The 23,814-nt window shown below is 53.2% G+C and overlaps 8 protein-coding genes across 8 annotated transcripts; 4 read left to right on the top strand and 4 right to left on the bottom strand.

The window, feature by feature from the left end:
• Positions 1 to 357: 357 nt before the first annotated feature.
• On the top strand, positions 358 to 705 carry CABS01_12700 (uncharacterized protein; the record flags this gene model as incomplete). Its single annotated transcript, XM_060546052.1, has 1 exon — positions 358 to 705. The coding sequence occupies one exon, from the start codon at positions 358 to 360 to the stop codon at positions 703 to 705; it is 348 nt and encodes a 115-aa protein (XP_060396283.1).
• Positions 706 to 1,057: 352 nt separating this feature from the next.
• CABS01_12699 (uncharacterized protein) lies at positions 1,058 to 1,291 on the top strand (the record flags this gene model as incomplete). Its single annotated transcript, XM_060546051.1, has 1 exon — positions 1,058 to 1,291. One exon carries the CDS (start codon positions 1,058 to 1,060, stop codon positions 1,289 to 1,291), a length of 234 nt encoding a protein of 77 aa, XP_060396282.1.
• Positions 1,292 to 2,142: 851 nt separating this feature from the next.
• On the bottom strand, positions 2,143 to 2,332 carry CABS01_12698 (uncharacterized protein; the record flags this gene model as incomplete). Its single annotated transcript, XM_060546050.1, has 2 exons — positions 2,143 to 2,174; positions 2,236 to 2,332. The coding sequence occupies 2 exons, from the start codon at positions 2,330 to 2,332 to the stop codon at positions 2,143 to 2,145; spliced, it is 129 nt and encodes a 42-aa protein (XP_060396281.1).
• Positions 2,333 to 3,341: 1,009 nt separating this feature from the next.
• CABS01_12697 (uncharacterized protein) lies at positions 3,342 to 4,030 on the top strand (the record flags this gene model as incomplete). The annotated part of the gene is made up of 2 exons (XM_060546049.1): positions 3,342 to 3,782; positions 3,935 to 4,030. The coding sequence occupies 2 exons, from the start codon at positions 3,342 to 3,344 to the stop codon at positions 4,028 to 4,030; spliced, it is 537 nt and encodes a 178-aa protein (XP_060396280.1).
• Positions 4,031 to 10,752: 6,722 nt separating this feature from the next.
• On the bottom strand, positions 10,753 to 11,049 carry CABS01_12696 (uncharacterized protein; the record flags this gene model as incomplete). Its single annotated transcript, XM_060546048.1, has 1 exon — positions 10,753 to 11,049. A coding segment is annotated over one exon (297 nt), but the record flags the coding sequence as incomplete, so codon positions are not given.
• A 457-nt stretch (positions 11,050 to 11,506) lies between these two features.
• Positions 11,507 to 12,395, bottom strand: CABS01_12695 (uncharacterized protein; the record flags this gene model as incomplete). Its single annotated transcript, XM_060546047.1, has 2 exons — positions 11,507 to 12,098; positions 12,160 to 12,395. The coding sequence occupies 2 exons, from the start codon at positions 12,393 to 12,395 to the stop codon at positions 11,507 to 11,509; spliced, it is 828 nt and encodes a 275-aa protein (XP_060396278.1).
• A 2,197-nt stretch (positions 12,396 to 14,592) lies between these two features.
• CABS01_12694 (uncharacterized protein) lies at positions 14,593 to 16,334 on the top strand (the record flags this gene model as incomplete). The annotated part of the gene is made up of 2 exons (XM_060546046.1): positions 14,593 to 14,974; positions 15,028 to 16,334. 2 exons carry the CDS (start codon positions 14,593 to 14,595, stop codon positions 16,332 to 16,334), a joined length of 1,689 nt encoding a protein of 562 aa, XP_060396277.1.
• Positions 16,335 to 20,040: 3,706 nt separating this feature from the next.
• CABS01_12693 (uncharacterized protein) lies at positions 20,041 to 22,901 on the bottom strand (the record flags this gene model as incomplete). Its single annotated transcript, XM_060546045.1, has 3 exons — positions 20,041 to 20,051; positions 20,123 to 22,350; positions 22,468 to 22,901. 3 exons carry the CDS (start codon positions 22,899 to 22,901, stop codon positions 20,041 to 20,043), a joined length of 2,673 nt encoding a protein of 890 aa, XP_060396276.1.
• Positions 22,902 to 23,814: the final 913 nt, after the last annotated feature.

Raw genomic sequence — 23,814 nt, 5'->3', positions numbered from 1 at the left:
TGCCAATCTTTCACCTCACCTAACCTCACCTTACCTTGCCTCGAATTATCTGGGCTTGCTAGCTAGCTCCTCAAGTCCATAAAACGTCTACCTAGAACAGTCCGCCTCGCGAATGCCGAAGGCGGACCATGCAGCCTTGCCTTACGTTTCGCAATTCGTCCCAGTGCGAACCATACTCAATGTCCCCAGTGACGTGAGATAGACAGAGACGCCTCGTCCTGTTTGCGCCTCCGTCGCCCAAGAGCATCATATCCAAATCAACAATACCTCCCTCGCAACGCCGTCAGTCGCAGCTCTCAGGCGTATACCAGACCATGCCCCCAAATCAACAACAACGAGCAAAAGACCGAGGAATTCATGCAAAAGCGAAAGGACGCCCGGAAAAGCCTCCTACATTACATCCCATCCGAGCAAAGCGTCTCGGTCCCAAAGAACCTCCAAACCCTCACATATCCTATCCCTCTCTCACCTTCAAAGATGCCACAGCTCAACCTACCTTCGGACCCGGCATCCGCGGAATCTCTCCCCGTTAGGCCTGCCAAACCCTCAGACGAGGGGGGGGGGGGGGGGCAAAATACTGCTCACGCTCATGCTCAGACAGCGACAGACAGGCGCATAGATCCTCTCGAACCCTCAATCCTCGACCCTCAAAGCTCTACCCGCGGAGAGAACCCTTATCAGTCTTTCAACCAGCAGCCCAGCTGAGGTAAGGAACCGTGGGCACCAAACGGGAATAATAAAGGGACCAACAAAGGGTAGTCAAAACACCCTCCAGCACGAAGAGCGAGAAGGGAAGAGACACCCGCGCTCGGCCAGGTCCAGACCTCATCCTCTGTTGCTGCCTCGAGGCTTGTGCCCTTCTGCCTAGTGTCTCGCAGCATTCCGTGCATGTGCCGCGCGAATCGACATGTCGCCTCCGATGTCGCGCTTGCGCTTGAGCAAACAACTCAGCATAGACCTCTTCCTCCTTCTTCTTCCTCCTCCTCCTCCTCCTCCTCCCCTTCTGTGGGATAATTATGTTGCAACGGATAGACTCACTCATAACCACAAAAGAGCGATGCCGCGCCCGCACCGCCGGGACCGCAAATCCTTCCTCCTGCAACCACATGGACCGCGCGACCCCACCACCGCAGGACTACCGTCCGTCCCGCAATCCACACCCGCCGTCCGCATCCGCCGGGTCTGTCGCAGCGTAGCATGCCGAACCTATCTCCCCGTCGCGTCTATTGCAGAATCTGGCATCGCTCCTCCTTCGCTCTCCGGAACCAAGCCTCATCTTGTCGCGGGATAATTATCCCAAGAGCAATGATCGTGTCAATGCCACTCTCAAAAGACAAAGAGTCCGAGCCTTCAGGACTCACCAAGGCCCAGTCGCTCACCGATCAAGCTTGACCCATCAAACGCCCGCCATCTCTGCCCTTCCCGCTCGTCCCGAGGCACACTACACTGCCCGTCAATCAACATCTCGTCACCGATTGCGCGCCCCGTCCCATCCCGTGGTTTGCCTCCCGTTGGCCGGGCGAATGACGCGACGCCACAACATGCTTGGACATCCAGAAGCTAAATAGCAACCAGGCCTTGATGTATGCCTTCTGCCTCGGGGGTAAATTCCTCCAATCCATCCCCCTTGATGATTCGCGCGCATTGAGGTTGTCCCACATCCAGTCGAGTAGTCGCAGCCAACCATGCCTCGGTAGAAGTTTGTACGCGTCGTCGCGCGAAAGGAACCAAAAAAGCTAGACCGTCGCAAAATCTCGTGTAAAATATTAGTGACAACCCAAAGAACCATGAAAACACACACAAAGTGTGTAAGCTCACCACACCATACGCGTCGTCGCCCGCGTCGCGGTTGGAAGTTCTCGACTCTGTAAAAGCAAAGCGCAAAAAAGTTTCCCGGCTCTGAAACCAGCCCGTCTTTCCCCGGAATCCCACCTCCGCGAACCGCGGCACCAACCACTCTGACTGAGCGCATCCCACCCGCATCAACCGTGGTGAACACCCAACACCAACGTCCACACCCCCTCCATCCCGTCCTTTCCCCCCCACGGAGGAGAGACGAACGGTCATCCCAACGAACAGATGCCGTCTGCAGGACATGAGATTATTTCGTCTCTTCTCACCATGAGGGGAGGAGCGCAGAGTTCAGCTCGCACGTCGCAGGGTCCTGCTCGTGCCTGAACCTAAAAAAGAAGACAAAAGAGCCCTGTCCTGCGATGCTGCACCCGAGGCACAAATCGGACGTGGCATCGCTGCTGGCCACACGTGGTCCAATGGGGGAGCGAGGGTACCTGGCCAGTGACGGGATGTGATGTGATGGCCGCGGCGGCAACATCACCACCAGCAGCAGCCGTGGCATCGTGTCGAAGGATCACGCTCGTTCCCGACAGTTGTTGAGCGGCAAAGTAGCAGTGCACTGCGTTGTGCCTGACATGCCGTTGGGCAAATCCTTTCCCCAGTCCGCGGACTACCGCCAACGGCCACGACGCTGCATCTCGAAGGGTACCAGTTACAAGACGTTGCGTCGTCACCAACGACTTGCCCTTCACCGGTTGGGCCTGAGGTGAAGCTACAATACAAACCGGACCAGGGCCTTACCAATTGGTAACATTCTCTCGATCTGCCTAGGCCGGACCGAAAAGTGAACCCAGCTCGAGGTCTCCGCAACCAAAGTTTATCGCTCGATATTCCCCATCAGTGCGCCGTCGTCCCCTTACCCCGAGATCACATATCGATCGATTCCGGGGTTTCGAATGTCTCGCAGCGAAAAGCACAGCATCTCCTTGGTAAGACGTAGTAAGGTAGAAAGTAATCTGCGGCTTTCTTCTTATCGCGGGTTGACGGGCGATCACGGGGTCTCAGACATTGGTGGCGCCGAACCTTTGCATCAGCCCGCAGCATTCCTCGGTCCCGAAAGGATAAAGATAAAAAAGAATTCCCCGATTGAGCGTGCGCGCGCGCCAGTCCAAGCTGCCACGAGGGCGCAGTCTGTAAGGTACGGGTGGTTATTCGGAATTAGCATCGAATCCTCTGCTCTACATGCGCCTCGGTGTAAGTCAAACATAGGGAAGACAAGAGTCCCAACGCGCAAGACTCGGCCATTCGCTTTTTCGCGCGCAAGCTGCTGTCGCTTTCCCCTTCTATTGGCCAGTCCGGGCTTCAATGTCGGATTCTGGGCTTGCTGGCCCTGTTGAGTAAGGTATTATTGATTTGACTTTGACGCTGCAGCGCCCTTCCTTTGAATGGAGAAACGCAAATGAGAGAAAGACTCTTCCATAGCTCCAAAGCGGGAATTGGCTTTTCGTTCCTCTCTCTCAATTGACTTTTCAGCCCCCAAAAGCGCCATGAAGTGTTTCCCAGGGATCGCCGCCACCAATCCCAATATCGGGGATCCTTGGAATCCAAATCATCGTCGCAGGAATGTTCCTCTAAAGATTTTGACAGCTATTTGCGGTCACATCGAATTCCAACCATGCTACCGCTTTGGGGACACTCGCCCGTGCACACACGCAATCGTGACACCAACTGTTGGCGCCGATGTCTCCCGCAACGCCTCGTGGCATCGTGCGACGGAGTCCCAAAAGAAACACCCCATTCTTTGCCACACGCCGCACCATGACGATGGATGGCCTGGAATGAGAGGCGAAACCGCCCAGAAGCGCACCGAGCTTTCCGGTAGGAAGGCCGGGAACTTCGTGGTCTTCTGTCTAGGCGGCCTGTTTGACCCGAACCGCCTAAAGGCCATCCATGTCTTGTTGAAGACGACCTTTCATCTCATTGAACGAGTAAATCATCCACCTTGTGAAATTATTCGCCGTTATTTCCCTCGTATCTGCCGGCATCAACTGTTGGGAGTCTAAGTAGACCCGTGAACCATCATCATTACCGAATAGAGGAGGGGGCGCACGCGACATCAGCATCATCCAGGTGTCGACAGCCTGGTTCCGAGGGAACTGTAAGCCGCTTCAACGGATGGCTTACAGGTAAGGACGCCACGCCCCTCGCTAGCTACCCTCTTTCATCCCAAACATAGAAGTAACCTACCGCCACTGTATCATCCGAATTTGGATTCCGTCGGGACCGGAGAGTGAAAATTCTGATCCCTTTTTTGCCTTTTTCTGTTGAGATTCGAGTGCCGACCTTGGCTTGACGGCTTGCCTGCGGTGATGGGTCTGTGGCTTGCCGCCGACCGATGACTTCGAACTTCGAGAAAAGTCTCGCCGCATGCAGATTTTTCTAAACCGCTGATGTCTAACTGTAAGAATGGAAGTACCTTTTCCATTTCTTCTTCTCCTTCTTCCTTCTTGGCCGAGTCCAGGCCGGTCCAAAGGCACCGGTCTTCCACTCACGCAGGCTCAACTCAAAGGCCAAAGAAGACTCAGGCGAGCCTCCGCATCGGCCTTCTGTTCGGTCATAATCCCCCGTCAGAAATTCAGAATCGTCGGGCCCCCACCCGGTCAGCCGGCTTCGTTCCCTGACATGGATGTATGCAACTTTTTTCAGTTCACATGTGAAGTGGGCACAGCGAAGAGGCTGTTGGATGAGGGATCCTTCTTCCTGTGGGCTTCCTCGATGCAACCGTACTGACAGAGAAAAGAATTGGGCGGTACTGCTGCAAGGTGAGGCTTCCACGCGCGCTTCTACCGGAGCCCTAAGGCTAGAGCCCAGGCACCGGATGGTATCCGTCATGCCCGTCACCGGCCACCCGTGTCTTCCCCTCTCGCTTCCGTCCCCTCTGCATTTGGTAATTCAGCATCGGCGAATGGACTGCAAATCCAACCCTCCATCAGGGCACGACTAATGCAAGGGACGCAAGACCAAGGGGGAAAAAACCTCATGTCCAATCCAGGTACCGCACCGGCGGGCTTGAGAATATCGACTCAACAAGTGCGTGCAGACTGCAGAGATTGTGACGCTGCACACCCTCTTCCGTACACTAGACACGGCTGCACCAGTTAGGTGTAGTAGATGCAAGCTTTGGGTACAATCAATGGCTGTGCTCTCATGAGGGTGTCGAACCCCAGGTGCCTCGGTCTGCCAGGTTCTGAACGGCCCCAAATTTCTCGAGGCTGGCCCGTCTCCGGTCGACGGCGCAGCCTCGAGGACTATTGGGGCAAGCGCCCACGGGATTTGCGCCGCTTGCCGGCTTCGAGAGGGGCGAACAGGTAGACCGAAGACCGAAGACCGTTGGAGTGAAAGCTCTCGCCTTCGCTACACATTTTGCCCAATGACAGGCAAAAGGGACGAGAGCCAACGGAAATAGCAGAATGGGCTCCCTGGCCCGCACAAGAGAACTCCATCCATCGTGATTATGATATAATCACATCTCATTAGATCGATTAGCCAACAAGATGTCGTCAGATCTTAAGGAGGCAATGGTTGGGCGTGCCATGTCCCTATCTGGTTCCACCGGGGCTGGCCGGTGTCCCTCTTCGCGAACCACGCCGTTTGCTGAGTGAACTAGGGCTTGAGCTCAGCGGCGTATGGACGGACGGTGTTAGGTCAAGTCAGAGGTACCAGGCAAAAGTGTCGAGCATGCAATAAGCGAGCAAGCCTGTTCCGCTGCAGCAAGGAAGGATCTGTAGCCCCGCCTTGAGATTCCACCGGCAGGCCTAGATGAAGTGATTCGAGAGACGAAAGCATCCGATGTGCTACGGCACTGTGGATGGTAAAAAGTTTTCTCGTGCCGGGAGGAGCTCTCGCCAAACCCGCCGTATACTGTGTATGCAGGTCGGCCGGCATACTCAGAAGCCACATCCCTTCAGTTAACGACTGGAAACATTTTCGGGCGGCACCGAAGCCAGGTGGATAGCGAGTATGAGACATATTGCTACGTAAGGTAGGAAGACTTCGTTTGTAGAGATGGACTTTTAGGCAAGAAGGTCATGGCGAGAAATTGCGCAGACCGGAGGAGAAGAAGAAGTTTCGTTGCGAGTTCTCGCGGTTATCAGCCAACTTCTCAGTGACGGCTGGATATTACGGCCGTTAACGCGCTGAACCAGGCGAGAGAGATGTGGGAGCTCTCTCCGCACAGCGAGGGGAAGAGTCTGTCGGAATAGCGAGACGTTACGAATGCATTGGCGATTCTTAGGGATGACTGTGCTCTTGTCTAAGCTTCGCAGTGGCCCGCCCTTGTGCCATACGGCTTTGATGTTGTGCCGGTGCAGTGGCATCTATCCTTGAGACGGGAGTAACAAGACGGGAGGCAGGATAGGAAGGACGAGCCGACCAGCGTTGTCATCCGTGGAGCCACCTGATAGTGAGACTGGCCCCTAGACCTCGATATCTTTGCGAGACGTGGAACAGAGTTTGCTTCCAAGGTAGATGACGATGCTGGAAGCCGCATGTGGTGCCATTATCCGAGAAGAAGCAATGATGGGGCGGCCAGAAAACGAGGTTGCATTCGAGTCGTTGCTGAAAATTCAAAATTTAGAAGTTGGCCAAAGTGGAGGATCCTTGTTCAGAATGTTGGTGGATAATGCCGGACACACGTGGTATCGGAGCTCAGACCTGCGAGTTGAGACTTGAGAGGGGCTCCGCGTCGTGATCTTTGCTCCAAGGTCGCAGTGTGATGCTAGGGGGCTGTACCCGTAGCATTCCTTTCCTTCAGACAACACATGCAGCGCTGACGGGGGCAGTGCCAATTCGGAGCAGGGTGCAGCTGTCAAAGAGAGGGCTGAGATGTCGATGTCAAAGAAGAACATGCTTCTGTTCATGAAAACGCGGAAAGTGGTGGGTGCAAAATGACTCTCGATGCTGGATGAGTCTGGCCATGATGAAAGCACGATGTGACCGTGATGCCGGCAAGCTGATTCAAATTAACCTCGTCGATACGGCGAACTCAAAGCCGGCCCGCCTTTTCCCAAGCTGCTTGTTGAATCTTGGAGCCGTCGGGAGCCTCAAACCAGTACGTATAGGTAGCCGTCCACGGAGTATTCGATTAGGTGTGTACTCGTCGTTCAGCCAGGAACTGGAAGGGATCGACAAGCTGCGAGTCAACAAATGCCTGCTTTGACACATCCCAATGAGGCGAGGTAAAAGGAGATGATCGCGCGACTCCGGGAACATGGCTTGCCCATGTCCGTTGCCCAGGCGAACTGGCATACCGGTCGAGGCGCTTCCGGGACTTCGGGGCAGTACTATATCTAGCGGCGAAAGACAGGGAGAGGACGTTCGTTCTACCCCGCCCCTGTAGCAGGCGTGCGTACGACAAGATGGGCGCCAAGGGCTTGACTGGCCAAGATCCAGAAATCCGCCTGATAGAAGCAGAGTCATTCACCAAGTTCCATCCATCCCGCCAGCCTCAAAGGAGGCGCTTCGTTGCCCTGAGTGAGGCTGCCAGCGTTTCGCTACAATATTCTGAACTTGCGACAATGGTCTCGCGCTATCGAGTCTCCCTGTAGCAGCGACGCTTGGCAGGCAATATGGCCAACGGACACGAGGTGCTGGCTGAATCAAGTCAAAGAGGGAGCCTGGCAACTCGCAACGCGCTTCTCTTTGCGGCTTCAGCTGGGCAGCAGCGTTGATACGTTGGCGGCTCCCGGAGAAGACGTCCACATTCCCCAGCCTTTTTTTTTTTCCTCCTTAAGAAACAAGTTGCATTTGTCATTGAGATCGAATTTCCAGGCAGCAAACTGATGGGGCTAGATTTTGCGGGGTCGGAACTTGGAAGACGAGCAAGTGCTGATGAGGACAATTCTCGACCAACAATACTCAGCGCTTGAAGGAGCCAAGCCCACGGTGACCATGGCGCTGCATCGGAATGGGAAGAGCTTCAGCAACCTGATATGCCTCGCCGGATGAATGGACAAGATACCGCCCCGCGTATCGAAAAGCATCCTCTTGTCGCAGTTCAGCTTTCGTCTCCTGATGTCCCGTGCGTATTCGTAGATGTGTGGCTGCTCTGTTATGACAACCACTACAAAGCAAACAGTGTTTACCTAGGCAGCCCATGGGCGTGAGTTCGACTGTTTGTTGTGGTGCATTGACCTGAGTGGGGTTCTGCCCGTGTCGTAATAGCAGGAAACTATCGTAGTGACAGTCGCTGCTATGACCTGTCCACGGATAGTTTCGACCCTCGGTATCCCGTAAATCCATATGGGACTTTCGCAGGCCTCGTGAAGTTGCGATGGATAGCCCTGGCATTAAGAGGATGTTGTAATATCGGACCAGGGCGCAGCACGTCATTCGCCAATTGCGCCGTTGTGGACCACCAGAAGCTGGAGTCTAGGTCTTCCTTGGCCCTGCTCGACAATCGTCATTCCTCGCTCAGGTCCTGGCAATTCATCGAGATTCTCACCCGTCAATCAGGTCCATGTCAACTTGTCAGTTGGTCTCCGCTGTGGGCTGCACTGTTTACTGCGTATGTACTGCGTAGAATGGCACAGGCTTCTTGGAAGCCAGAGCCTGAGGTTGGGTTTGAGGTACCTATGCTCAAAGATTCCGAGTACGCAAGACCTTTCGCAATCTGAAGGCCTTGAGGGTAGTCTTAGTCATGGCAACCGGTATGGAAGTGCATACAGGTTGATGAGGTCTACACAGTAGATGTTCTTTTAACGACCACGAAGCTGGCTCTTCGCAGCTTCGTGAACTCGCAAAAATCGTATCCTCCGCCCAAGATTGTTCCTTGGCCCAAGCCCATGTCGTGGGAAACCTGACTCTTGCATCACGGCTTAGCTGCGACTGCTCCAGCGTTGCCCAGAGAGGCGGCCCCCAAATTCCATCGGATCGTTCCATGCCATTCCATCAGCACCCATCTTCTGGGGGCTGGTCACTATTCCTTAGCAGGAAGGAGGAAGCCACATCGCTCCCCGCGCCACAGCGTTGCGTTACCCGCCGACCTGGAACATACCCGCTCGCGAGGAGGGGACGAAGGCAACCTAACGAAAGGCGGGTGAATCGTGAGTCGTGACTGGGGAAGGGACTTGATATGCCGAAAACGGATTGAGGGGCCGCTGGGATCCTCCAAAAGCTTTGCTGTCTGCGATGCTCGCCCAGAAGAGCGTGTAGGGTATGGGGTTGAGATACTGGCATACTGGCAGTCCTTGATTTTGACAAGCCGACCTCTACAGTTTTTGTCCATGATGGAATATCGCACCACAATGTCCGGCGTTGCTAAAGAGTCGATGACTGCACTGATGGGTACCCAATGGGCCACATGCCCTAGACCATACTTGGTGACAAGCACTAGCAAATCTTATCCACGTTACCCTTTGTTGTGCCCCGAGGTCCGCCGTTTCCGGGGCTTCAGTGCTGTATCCATACTGAGCTCTTGGTCGCTGCGCAGTGGAGTCACGAACCTCCCACTTGGGGGAAGTTCATCGAGCCCTGGCCCCTGTGGACAACGAACCCAATCAAGCGACCGAAAAGCTGGGAACAACTCAACAATCGACCTCCAAGCGAGCGAAAAGAAATCTTGGAGAACACTGCGGTCGAGATGGCCAATGTGGAAGAGCCAATCGGGTAAACTATACCTGCAGCGAGGACTGCTGAGGGCTATGGGGACAAATGATTTGGTCGACTTGGGCATCGAACGGTTTGCGCACCAAAGAACTTGAGTTTGGGGTACCATACACAATCGAGTCGAGATGCTGCTCCGGGCTCACGGTCTCGTCCCTTTGCCCGAACCTTTGGACGACATAGTTTTGAGTGATATCCGTACCTTGTTCGTGTACCTCAGAGAATCATCGGCTTGTTGGCGAGAACACTGGGAGAATAGGTCTCGAAGTGACTGACGTTGAAGGGCGGAACCGGTCGGCAACTGGTCGTCGGGATAATTGCGACTGTGACGGTCGACCTCGTAATAGCTAGATCATTGTGCATGCATAATGCAGCGAACGAATCCAGCCGAGTTATGCAGACCCGCCGGAGCCATGCTAAAGTGTCCTCGTCAACTGTCAGTGTCAGGTCCACCGAGCTCTTGGAGCCGGACCCAAAATCGGCAAAGCAGGATCCGCCTGGGTGGAGAGAATGAGAAGGCCCAGAACGTACGGATACTTGTCCCAGCAGAGCCATGCCGTGAAATGGTGGGCATCTCTTTGGTTCAACCGCGGTGCATGTTGGCCATGACCCATCCTCCTGTCAGTGGCTCGCAAGTCGCAAACATCTCCCGCGAGCCCTCCTCCGGCCAACGGGGAGCACAACCCGTACCAGGGGTGAGGGGACATTGTGCAAGGACGCTTGACCATTCCTGTAGCCCCGGTCAAAGCAGAGGAAAACGTTGGACCGGGACCTGGTACCCTGGCCAAACTCACAGACAAGGGGAGGGGAGGGGAGGAGGCCGAGCTATGATCCCTGATGGCGAAGGAAACGAAACAGAATCAGGATTAGTGTTCTCGGAACAACAGAGGCGGTGCCAAAGCAGGGCAAAAAAGACGGCGGCCCCTAGGCCGAAGCGGCAAGGAGGCATGCCGTCACCGACAACAGGTGGATGCAGAGAAGAGGTTTGATACGTGCCCATGGTTCGAGCTGTTGTGATATCTGCCGGACGAGGAAATGCGGACCGTGAGGGTAGAAGAGGGGGCAACGAAAGAGGTGTCGAGGAAAGCCTGGAGGAATTAGATCCGTAGCCATTAACTCACTGTGTCGGTGACCGAAAACTTACAGGCTACAGCTAGATGCCTCAAAGTCAACCCAATGACGAGCATTGAGGCTCCAGCATTCCCAGCAATGAAGAACGTGAAAGCCAGGTTTGGCGGGCAGAAGATGGGGGGGGGGGGGGGAGAAGCCCTGAACCCTGCCCCACTCCCTGTCTGTTCAGCCATCGACTGGCGCATGTCCATTGGTGTCCGTCGCTCCGCTGCAGCAACGTTGTTGTCGATGGACTGGCAGCCGCTCAACTGTTGTACGGAGGCTGCAAATATTGCAGAGGAAGGCCGAAGTACTCCGTATGGATACTGGGAAGTTGACTGACGGTTGGCTGCTGCAAGGTCTGCTCTGTGACGTCCACTGCATAAGAGTTGGCTGTAGAATAGCCCAGGAAAAGATGAGAAAACCTCGCCAATGGCACCATCCCGCTTCTGTACTGCACCTAGTAAGTACGAAGGATGCGATTAGGCAATGGGCAGCGTAAATTGCCCATGGTAATGACAGAACAGGTAGTTGAAAACTTTGGAGTCTAAGGCACGTATCTTTGGCGTCAGCAGAATGTCACCAATGGTATTGTGGATTGGTGGACTGACAACACCACAAAACCCCGATGAACTACCTTTGCAAAGGCTAGTAAGCTAGCTTTGCGCACCACGTTCTGCCGTGCCGTTGGCATGGCAGTGACGCAGCTTAAGTGGTTTGAGAACCGCCTCCCTCTCGTCGCAGAGTCAGGTTCAGTCTCTCTAGGCAGTGGACTAAACCAACTACCGTGGAAACACGAGAGTCACGTCAGCCGTACTGTCTTGCTCAATATCGCCGGTGTCTTGAATATCGGATGGGAATCAGCCGTGGCAGGTCTCACCGGCGTAGACGGACGACTGGTGCCATCAGAGCATGACTCCATCCGATAGTTCTGTTGTAGTCATTGGAAAACTCGTTGAAAAAGCCTTTCAATACTCCATTTACCTACACTGGAAACAGTACGGAGATGTAAGTTCCCCATTCCAAGTGAGGCCCCTCCCCAACGTCGAAAAACCGAGGGCAAGCCGTAAGCCGCAAACGAACATGCAACATGAGAGCGTGGTTCCGGTGTAGGGCACAGCGCAGAACCCTGAATCCCGAAAGGCTTGGGCCGTCTTTGAGGCAGAGATCTCTGACCGCCGCGTGAACCAATCGACCCAGTAGCAGAGGCGGAGGCAGAGAGGCAGAGAAAATGGCATGGAGACGCTTGAGGGAGCTCATCCACTCTCCTCCTCCACACTGAGCCTGGGGGCATTGCGCCTAGGCAGTCGAAGGCGACACACGGACCAGGGGATGAGGTTAAGCTGTATCTGGCGTAGAACGGGTCGCTGGGTAGGCACTGCGTATGTACTCCATAGTTGGGCTGCGGGCGAGCTTGTTGTTGACAGAGAGAACTGGAAGGCGGACTCCTAACAGAAAGGGTCCTTGTTTTCTTCTTTTGCCTCGAGGCTTGACCATGTGGGAGGTGACTTTGAAAGAGACGGGGGTTGGCCCTGCCGAGAGAGTCAGAAAAGAGAGACAAAGGAAGACAAGAAAAGAAAGAATAGCACGAAACGACAGAGGCGCCCTGTTGCAGCAGTTTCCGTGCATCCCCGTCCCGCAGACCCGTCTCGGGGGGCAGAGGCAAGATGCAAGAGAAGCGAAAGCCTATTCTCAGTCGGTGTCCGTAGAAAATTGCCAGTGTCTTGATCATGAGTTGTGTAAAATGGCGGAGTTGGAGTATCCGCCGTACATCGTGGGGTTTGGCCGGGGGATGGAGGAAAAAAAAAGTGTGCAACGATGACTCCCATCAGAGTTGCAGCTAAAATGACTAAACCAATAGGACGTACCTCCCCTCCTCCGTTCCTGCTCTTTGTCGACCTCGTTAACCGACCTCGCTCCTGCCATTCTCGACTGACTTAATGGGAGTTGCCTACTAATCGAAAGGTAGACAATGGGTCCCTCCTTCTCTCCGTCATCAAGTCCAGCTATGGACTCTGGAATTACACGGAAGGAGAGGATGGAAGACAATGCAAGAAGGTCTACCTAGTCTGGCCTTCCTTCCGAGACTCTTCCTTCCTTCCTCCCATCCATCGCACATGGCACCAGTTCGTTCCTTCCCTTCCTTGCCCTGACCTCACCATGCTTCCATGTACCTACGTATTTAGGTACCTCCTCTTTCGGCCGGGATCAGGGTAAGAAGGCCCAGAACGCAAGGAAGGAAAGGCTCTGGGAGATAGGTACGTATCCTTCCCTCTCTCTACCTTCCTTCCCAATCAGTGTACCTTATGTTGCAGGTTTCCCATTCAGTCCGGGCAGGTTGAGAATAAGTACGTACCGCCCTCAGGTATCCAATGTTGTGTTTTTTCCCCCCTTCCCCTTCTCCTCCCGACTCCAGTTGCCCTCCTGCCCTCCAAAGAAAAACACAAGAGGTAAGCACACAGAAAAGTTAGCTTGGATCTTAGGTTGGGTTTTTAGCTAAGACAAGGAAGGTAAGCTTGAGTTTCCCACCAAGCCTTTCCATCCTAGCTCCCGGCCACCGTCTTCCATACCCCCCGGTCATTTTTCCTCACACCCCTCGCTCCGATTGCTCCTTCTGGGTACCTCATCTCCACTTCCCTCGCCCACTTTGCCCACGCAGTTCGCTCGGTGTCTTCAAAGTCTTCCCATTCTTCGTCTTTCTTCGTCGCCGTCGCTGCAAAAAGCTCGCACACACCCCCTCTCCGTCCGGACCCACGCCTACACAGTCCTACGCTGTATGTACGTACCGCCGCCCACATAGAACCCTGCCTTGCCTCTCTACCTTGTCTTTCTTGCCGACTGCCACCCGTCTGTCCTGTCCAAACATTTTCTTCTCCCGCCCTCCTTGTGGGAAATATCACCTGGCTGGGAACCCATCGCCGTCTGGTCTGGTCTTGTCTCGACTTGTTTTTCGTCCGTCATCTCTTCTCCCGCAGACGCATAGTCGCTCGTCGCAAACCATAAGCTAGCACCCGTCGCCAGTCGTTCGATCCCCTCTTAGACTCTAGACTTCTTCCGTTGTCTAACCCAGCAACACCTCCACGGCCTCATATATCGACGACCGCCTCACCTCACGTCTGGGCCTTTGCGTTACGAACCCCCATTCCCCGCGACCCTTTAACGACGCTGTCATCCCCTCACGTGTGCGCCCTGCAGCAGCAAGACCCGGAGCTATCAAGTCAAGTGTCGCATTGGGTCCATCGTCAAGCCCATTTGATTGGAAGAGGAGGCATCTGCACCGGGGAAACAACAACGCACGCATAACCAAATTCCTGTTGGACCCCCAGTACCAGCACACTCACGCCCAACCACCGCCAGACAGGCCGAGGTACCCTGCACCAGTTTCGTACACGTGGGACGACTTACCGCCCTTGACAAACGGCCGGCTCAAACATCAGATTTGACTTCATTGGAGAAAACCAGGGCATTTCCACAGCGCTTCTACACTGCCATCACTCACTCAGTCACGACAACCATCACCGCCTCCGAGGGGGGAGAAAAAAAAGAGTTCGAAACAGCACAACGCCACGTCGCTGTTGTCGGCTGGGGGAAAGAGAGACAACATAAGCAGCCAGTACAGAATCACGAGAATGTGGAGTGGGAAGATCCGGCTGATAGGAACCATCTGAGTGGCGCCGACAACGACCAAGTACACCCCAAAGAGTACTTACACCAGTCCAAACCCCAACACACCCACCTCGCGACAATAACGGCAACCTTACACGACTTCACATAGGATACTAAATGCATGTGTACCTGGAATGACATCGGATACGAGTACCTGGCACAACACAATTGCTTCATCTCATCATCACCGCAGCAGCATCTCCCTGTTCAACCCAACGTCTGGCTACCCCACCGCGCCCGTCAGAATACAACTAAGCGATACAAACCTCCGAACATCCAACTTCGACATCTGACGCAATAGTAACCGCACAGCATCGTCTTCAACGTTGCTAAATACTCCAAACTTGTCGGGCAGACATCATGTCTCCCAGGTTGAAGCCATTGCTGCTACCCCAGCTTGTCGAAGAGCGTCGCAAATTCGAAGAGCAACAGCCCGAATTCCCAGAAGGCGAAATGGACCGACAGTACGTTTACTATACGACGAATTCCTCGTCTTCCGACGTTGCATCACCCGTCACACCTACCTTCTCAGCAGGAGGGCATTTGCGCTACTCTAGCTCATCTTCCTCACTTGACCTCCCGCCCACCTGCGTCAATGAAAGCCCATCATCGCCAACATCAACTATCCACACAAAGTCTTCCAAAAGGCCACTTCCTGATGTGCAAGAGGAACCGTTGGAGCGAGACGAACTCGACGAAAGCACCATCTTGGCCGAGCCGTTCGACTTGTACGACTGCTTGTGTGAGTCAAATTTTGCTTCTGATAACTCGTTCGAAACTAACATGCCCAAATAGGTGACGAGCCTTGCATCCACCACGAGAGCTCAGAGACGCTCAACAGCGTGTACCCTGCAGGCTTTGATATCGACTATGACCTTGGATTTTCCAGTGATGGCGATTTTACATCCACGTTGGGTAGAAAGAGGAGTGGAACCGAATCCCCCTTCTCCGGCCTGGCTACACGTTTGGGGTCACGATTCCCACATCTCTCGCGCTGGAAGTCTACAAAGCGAGCACAGTTGACTGCTTCGCCTACCACCGAGCTGACGTTTGAGAACGCTCATCCTATTTCTCGCGCGGCATCATCAAGTCGGTCTTCCTCCTTGTCTGGCCCTACACGGCAGATACTCGACAGGCTCAACGAATACTCGGTCCCTACTCCCGCCACTTCCTTTTGGGAGAGCAGCGAAAGTGTGGACTCTCCGGCTCCCATCGATATTGAAAAGGCCAACAACGAGAGAGAAAGCATCGAGCGTGACAGAGCCCTCGCCGCAACCCCTCTGCTTCCTCCCCTCTTGGTGAACAGCCCACCGACAGAAGTCTCTCATCCCAGTCCTCTTCAATCTCCCAGCGTGGATCCGTCAACGCTTTCATTGGAAATCCCCTCCCCTCAGCCGATGGCTCAGATTTCTACGCCCTCGCTTAGCGCGAAGCCGTCAGTGTCTTCTTTCCGCCACGTTCAATCGAGCCAAGAGCTACCAATTGGGTTCCCTTCTATTGTACAGGACCACGATGAGTGGTCGGACCGCCTTGGGCATGCCAACTTCACCATTACTCCGCAGCCTTACCAACCGGTGGAGGCTGACATGGAGACTCTCCGGCTCTTACGAGCCGATTGGGAAGCCGCTCGGGTCAGCTACACAAAGCACCTTGTGCGAACCGGCGAAAACTATAGCGAGACTTCCAAGATCTATGCGCTCACTGAGGCAAAATGGGCCGAGACTGAGAAGAATTGGCGAGCCTTCCACGAGCAGACGATGGATCGCATTGAGGCTGCCAACAAGTCAAGCAGCCAACGCCCAGGAAGCTCCCGCAGCCGCAGTCGTGGTCGCGTCCGCGCCAGCAGTGGCGGCTCTGCCATACTGCGCAGACCTACCCAAGACGATGCCTTTGCCAGTATGCAATGGCGCCGCCTCGAAGACGGCTTACCCACCGCGATTCCTCGACTTATTGATGCCGAGGGCAAGTTCCCCGAGCGCGGTGATGAAGACATTGTCGGGCCTATGGAGCGCGACACGAAAATGATTCGCTCCAGGAGCGAGGAGCGCAAGGGAGGCCGTTTCTGGCGCAACCTGGCCGAGAAGGTTGGCATTCGCAGATAATGAATGCAGCCTTCAGTCAGACACCGCCCCTCCACATATTTTATTTCCGTCGTCACTTCGAACACGGATTTAGCGGCTAAAATATCTCTTGTTACGATTAACGACCCTGAAGCAACGACGATGATAGCGTGTGGCTCACATCGAACATCACCATCTTTTTTTTTCTTTCGATTACATTCTTCACACAGGATACCCGACTATCGTCGCTCATTTTACCACCACGCCTCGACCAGGCCACGTCTTACGACATCTTACGAACCAACTTTTTCTTTTACTGTGTCTCCTTTCTGGTGTCAACCACCACAAATCTTATTGTTTATGTTTATTATCTAGTACTCTTATTGTTTAAAATAGCAAGCGCCCATGGCGGCGCTGCAAGGCCTGTAGATACTTTCTTTCTTACGGGAGAAACATATGGAGCCACCGGAAGGAGTGTTCAAAAAGAGGGAGAAAAACCTTAGACTTGGGGGGAAAACCGCACCGGAGTTGCAGACCTAGGCCCACGGGATAAAGTGGCAGCCTGTTTAGTTGGATTTACTTGGGCGTTTCACAGGCGCAAAGCTCGGCGCTACGGTAGGACCGAGCCCAGCCATCTTGTACAGACTTGTTTCTTTGATTTGGACTCTGCCACATTGGCGAGCCCTGCTGCGACCGTCTTTGGTCGCAGTTTCAAGCCTCCAGCCTTGAGCTGTGAGCTACTGGTGTTGGGTGGTGGATAGACTGCCATCACATGGTGGCCGAAAATAAACCTACTTGAATACCTGGCATTCATCCCAAGCTCTCGCGCTCGTGTTCGTGCCTTGATTCACACCATCTTTGTGATGTATGCCTCGTATGAAGCTCAGCGTGGTGTGCCTCGTAGAGCGGAGAAGTTAGCTTGTCGCATTTCATCAGCCGCTGGGCATGTTGGGGAACCACGACGTCTCCCCTCCCCTCCTCTGAGCTACAACCCGACCCCTCGCTTCGTACCTCTGTCCAGCGCGTGGCGATCGCGACGGATGTAACGCTGTCGATCGCCGGGGCCTGACTACCCCGCGGCAAACGGCCCATCGCCCGGGGGAGGTAGCTAAGGTACATGTAGCCTACTAGTCTTGCCGACTCCCCCCCGCGAGTACTACATGGACGACGAGTGGTGTGTATTATTGGTATCTACTACTTATCGGTATCGCTCAGCAGCTGTCGGCTTTTGACGTGTGCTTGGGTTTATTGGGAGAAGGGATTGGTTTCTTGCATCTGCCGATGACAGGTGCGCGTCGTGCATTGCATGGTGAGGGATGGATAGATTACCATGTTGCAGACGTGCAGACTTGCAACGGCTGTGAATACATCGGAGATGGAGACCGGGGAAACGCGAGGTATGTTGAGGCGGCTCTGGGGGGGGACTGGATTCGGTCTGGGCTGGGCTGGGCTGTAGTGGGAGAGGGTTGTGGGCGTTTGACGCCACGTGTTTCAGATGCAGGTCGCCGCGACTTTCGCTGAAAAGAGAGTGGGAGGCTGGGTGTGTTGGAGATGGAGAGATACTTTGATGTTCGGCTTTGGATGTGAGATGGGGTTGGTTCGGGGAGGATAGGGTGGCTGATGGAGGTATGAGGGGTACCTTTGTGAAGGCGGCTCTTTGCAGATTATGCTGCGGGTTGCCTCTTTTTGCACTTTTGCTGTCTCCTTCTTCCAGGTGAGGTACGTAGGGTAGATACTCGGCCCGGCTGTTGCGCTTGTCTCTTTGATATGTTCCTTAGATGTGTTGACTATGGTGGCGCAGCCTCAAGTTCGGCGGGAGTTCAGCGTGTCCCAATTAACCGGGCAGGAGAGACGGAGTCTGGCTCCGGCGGTTGGTGGAGTTGGCCACTTTAGGTACTTGATATGCGGCCAAATCCTCCGCAGGATAAGGTCGACATGAACTTCTTTGGGGTTTGACAGGCCTGGGCCTGTTTGCATAGGGTAGGTGCAGGCGAGAGGAGAATTCGGGAGGCGTCAATGGCTTGCGTTGTTGGGGTCATCTGCGGCTGATGAAACATGATGGTAAAGATAGGTAGATCGCTTGGATGAGATGGCTCCCGGCAAGAGGAGGGGATTAGGATGGAAGCAGCTCGCCGTGTGGAGAGTTCGGAGGTAGGAAGCGAGCGGGATGGATGGGTGTCTCTGTTTCTTTCTCTTAGTTATCTTCCGGCGGGATTGTGAAATATGATCGCTCAGGTTTCAACGTCGGAACGGAACGTGGCGGAAGGGAATGGGAAGATCTTGGCTTTGGTCGTCGGAGCTGAGCTGAGGGTTCGGCCACGGGTAGGCATGGTGGGGAAAATATGACAGATGTCAAGTGTAAAAATGACCGATACAGACGAGGCTGAATCCGAGCCCAAGAAAGAGAGAGGGAAGAGGGAGTGAATATGCGGGCGTGATGTGGCAATGGGGACGGACAGGTGCATTGCCGGGACGCCATGCTCCGGGCGCCGGGCGGTGGCTTTTGGGATGACGGAGAATCATTCGTTTTTCTGGCGGACAGTGAGGGGATGGGATGCTATTTATGGCAACGGGTCAGGGATTGATTCCGGGTAGACTGAGAGGACATCCGGATGTCAGATGGAATCTTGATGGAGCAGGTCTTTGGGATGAGATTGTTTTTCCTGGTTTACGGGTGTGGGTGGGTCCCGACTGAAGTTCGGACCGGGCCGTGGTCGTTGGTGGTGGGGATCGGGTCACGGAGGTTGGATGTGGAGCATGTTCGGATGAGGTGGGTTTGGGTGGCGTGGGGGGTCTACGGTCTATTGCCAGCCTCATCACCATGTTTTGATCATTTGATAATAGGATGTACTCGGCTTTCGATTGAAAATATGGTATTCAGAATCAAAGGAAAGATCACGCGAAACGGTTGACCGCCTATCATGCCTCTAATTGCTAGGGCTAACTAACAACGAGGAATCAGGTTCTGATAGGATCTGTACTGACAAAGCTGCCATTCTTAGAGCCATATCTGCGTTGACCGAAGACAACAGATGATTATTTAGCTACTTCATAGATTACCCGCTCATACCTTAGATGGTGATATACCGGTATCGACGAAGATCTTGTACTTCACAGCAGGAAGCATAGGGCTCTACCAGGTTGCTCAGGAATTTGAATGTGAGTGGTTGAACGCAGAAGAGAGCCACGAGATTCTTGATTTTTGACGTGTATCTCAATGAAGGTGAAACAGTCCCTACATTGTACATTTGAATACATTATATTAAACATTGTGTTTATCTCTTCCGCATTTGCAACCTGAGAACCCACGTGAGGAAGAGTTTTGAGAACTGGTGCTATGTGGATTGATCAAGGGCCACGGAACTGCTCTCTCCACGCCTTCCGCCTATTTCTACCACGATTCAATCTCAAGAAACGCCAGTATTCTCTCTGTAATATTCACTAAAGATCTGTACGAAGTCGTGTTAGGTTGAGTACCAGGTATTTACTGTAGTATAATGGCATGGTTTGGTTCGGGTATCATACCTCTCGCCTTGATACAATCTCGTACAGAAGTTTGCCATATGAAGGGTCGGCGCTTGATTTCGTAATAGACCGTAGTGTTAATGTGGCACCATGATCTAATAGTAATTTCGTGATTGGCCAATATGGCCTCAAAATTTCCAGGTTCTTTTCTCGTGTTTGATTTTCGCTCCCATGTCCAGCCATGAGCAAGCAGTCGACCCATTGTGACCAAATGGTCGAGCCATCACTGCGGAGCTGAAAGTTAGGGTCAGCTCCGTGTTCCAGGCAAAGTCTGACCATGTCCAATCTGATCTCGCTGATCGAACTTCTGTACAATGCATCCATAAGGAGTGGCCAGTGCAAGTGATGTTCATCGGTTGACGGATAAAGCGTGTTTCTGCTCTTGAAGCCACGCAGGAGATTTTTGATTCGCGATATTTTGAACCTGCCGAAACTGTCAATGGGCTCCTTGGAAAGGCGAGGTTCGAGGCATCCAAAGTGCATCTTGTTCTTGACATATTCCCTCACTCCGAGCCGTACCGTAAGTGATAGAAAGCTAGATCCCTTGGCATGTCCACGTATATCGTCCACAGGAAAGTCTGTGTCTTTGACCGAACGAAAGAAATTTGCGCGAACGACTTCGTCGCTGCCGAACACTCGCGTAGATGCTTCACACAGAGAGTCGAGCAAGTTGATCATAATCTGCACGTTCTCTGGCTTAACTTCCGAGGCTGCTTTCAAACAGCGTGAGACGAAGACTCTCATGGCTTGAAGTCTTTGCTCCTTCAACCCTCCTAGGTATTTGTCGTCTTGGAGAGATTCATTTCTGTCTTCCATCCGGCTATTCAGAAATCCCAACAAATACGCAAAGCACATGCGAATCTGGCAGTCGAAACCTGAAGTTGCGTCTCTGATCTTCGTATTGACCTTTGGGCGGAGAGTGAAGTCCCTGACAGTTTTATGGAGATATTGTACCGATCCATAGCTTGAAGATGGCGGCACCGCCACCTCAAGGAGTCCTAGACAACGACTGTTGATTCTACGCCTCATTGTCTCGGTTCGCTCGCGCAGCTCAGCCTTTGAGTACTCCCGAATCGGTAGTTTGGTCAGGTTCTCAATTTCTTCATCTGCAAAGCTGAAGAGAATAACGGGAGGCGATATTTTCCAAGCTTCCAGGAGTCGGAAGTATTGTGCTGCATGCTGGAAGTAGAATGGATCTAGGGAGTTCAGAATCGCGTTGTAGAGGTTTTCCAACTCTGGGGGAAGTAGATCGAGTCTTCTTTGCATGTCGGAGACTCTGTCGTCATTTCCCATTCCGGACAGAAGAGATTTGACGACAAGACTAACCCATAGGAAAACCCCGACCGCTTTGGTAGCGATGTTGTCTTCTAATTGTTCGGCGTACTCAGGTTCCCTTATAGATAATCTCCTAAACCCTTCTTCCTCTGAGAATCTCTTCGCAATGAACTTTCTGATGTCATTGTAAGTCAAGTCTTCGAGCTTCAAACTAGGCCTATGCTGGAAGGCTTCCTCAAAGACAACCCATGGGCGACTAGAAACGCACACCTTGACATTGGGGCATTGTAAGAAGACTTCGATCAACGCGATGAGTTTCTCCAGGTCTCCAGAAAACTCATCGAGCCCGTCAATGAAAAGACAGAGGTTTCGTTCTTTCTGGGCTTCTGTGACCACAAGTCTTATCATTGCTTCCAGTTCGGCCTCTGTCAGACGGGAGGGCTTTTCATTGAATAGAGACATTGCTTCCCAAGTGACAGGCGCCACTCGAGGTATGATCTCAGGGCAATGTTGAAGGATTTGGAAGATAAGCGACATGTAGAGGCCTTTAGGCGACGCTTCCAGCTCATTTCCAGATGCCCAAAAGTAGAAAGATGCGATGATGAGGGGTCGGCTTCCAGCCCACTCCATTAAATCGTTGCGGCATCGCTCGAACCGAGCACCACGTGAAACGGGAGTATCCGTCGTATCTTGAGAATGGTATTCCGATGCCGGACTACAGATGAACTTCATCAGGGTAGACTTGCCTGAACCGGCTTTCCCTGTGATCCAATAAAGCTTATTATCGGACTTGAGCCAATCTTTGAAGTTTGACCACTTTTCGGAACCTGCTGAAGGGTGCTCAAATATCCAGCGGAACGTCTCTTGGTGGGCTTCAATGATTCTCGAGTGCCGATCATCCATCACCTTGTAAGCGAAGCTTGCCAAGAATACAGCCCGAAGTCGCATTTCTCGATTACGAGATAAGGTGATTGGTGGACGGTCTCCGTCTCCGTCGTAGTTCACACTGGCTGTTGTCAAATGGATTCGCTGAAGCACTCCACGTCGCAACTCCACTGCGCTCTTTTGTCGCTCTTCTGGTTCAGTGTCGAGAGAACGAACGATAAAAGCGATAACCGCATCGCCTGGTGCATACCATGCAGTGTCCTCGCCTTCATTGAGCGAGGTGCTTTTGAAGGCCCCGGTGCTTTCCTCTTGGATGATGTCAAGCCTCTCGAGAATGGCAATTTGTTGCCCTTCTGACTTCGTCGCGTAGTCCCTGGGAAGATGCAGTTAGCGTCAGAAAATAGCTCGAAGTCCACTCTTGAAGAGGCGACTATCATGAGGGAAGAATGGATGTATTTGGAGCATCATGAGGACATGGCGTTTATCGTACCTCAGTGAGTTCAGGAGTGCGGTGTTCAAATTCTGGTTCAAAGACGCAACCTCGCTCCTCAAACTCTCAATCTTGTCCCGATTCCATGTTGCCTTGAATGCGTTGACAACAACACCGCGCGCTGTCTTGTCATCTGTTATGCCGATTCGATCCAGGGAGTTTTTGATTTCTGCAAAGTGTCTGGTGCATACGTTTGCAACTTTTATGACCTCTGGGTGCTGTAGTAACAGCAGTGACCGTTCAGATTCGGGGATTTGCAGCCGCTCCAAGGCAGCCTGTTGGCTTTCCACAAGATAGCGAAGACTCTGCAAGTCACCAGGCGCGCTCCCGCCCGCACGATGGATCTCGCGGCATTTGTTCCCAAACTTGGTCGCAAATTCCACGAATTGTAGGACGTTGCCGGCGATGGCGAAAGCAGCAGCGCCTTCTGCCATGTCATCAATGATGTAGCGCGTTTCCGGATTGCTATGCGATAGTTTCTGATGAGCAGGCAAGCAATCACGCGGGTAGCACAGGAAATAAATAGGGGACGGGGTGGCTGACCAGAGAGCCTGATTCTCAGCCCTCGCACCATCATCTGCTCCGCCTCAAGATTGAGACAATGGGGGTCATCAGCAGGCTCCCGACATGTGCAGCCTGTGCTAGATTGGCAGTGGCTGGGTCGGTTGGCTTATGCACTTCGCTGTCTTCTGCCACTCTCAGTTGGATATCGAATCGTTATTGGCTATCCGTGCTTGGGGGTCCAGCTTAGCCGCTACATAAAGTACTTCGCACTTTTTGATTGTGAAGAAGCTAGCAGCCTGCAAATCTTACTCGTTGCTCTGAGCCCGGCTTGTGGGCATTGTTGAGACGATCTTCACAATCAAGAGCGACGACCTGTGAGGTGAGAAAGATTTTGTCAAAGCAACATACGGATTTCCCCTAGTTTCCTCAGAGCAGTCCTTCACTCATCAACCACCAAGTTCAATGTGCAGACTCGTTCCCCTGGACCATACAACCTGAGCTAGACGGGCGGTCTGTTCTGAGCGTCTACGTGTAACAACTACCTCTACATTGTAGATCGCCCCATCGTATCATTCATGGCGTCGCTTTCCCTGTCCCGCTTGCACTACATGTGAGTAATTCAAGATCACTACCTTACTTCATAGATCAAAACATAAGCACAGTTCCAAATGAAGTCGCCAATCTCTCTGAATGCATTTGATTTGAGTAGAATGAGAGAAGACATACTTTCTCCACGCGATCGTATCATAAGTCGAAGACCATTCATGTTACTTTCCCCACATTTGAACGAGATCACTCCCTCTTGATGTGATTGCACCACATCATGCCCTTGAAAAATACCCA

This window comes from Colletotrichum abscissum, assembly GCF_030869225.1.
Source record: "Colletotrichum abscissum strain IMI 504890 chromosome Unknown Scaffold_39.1, whole genome shotgun sequence".
NCBI classification, from domain to species: Eukaryota; Fungi; Ascomycota; class Sordariomycetes; order Glomerellales; family Glomerellaceae; genus Colletotrichum; species Colletotrichum abscissum.
Note: the sequence above shows the minus strand (reverse complement) of the source record. Positions and strands in the feature narration are given on the sequence as shown.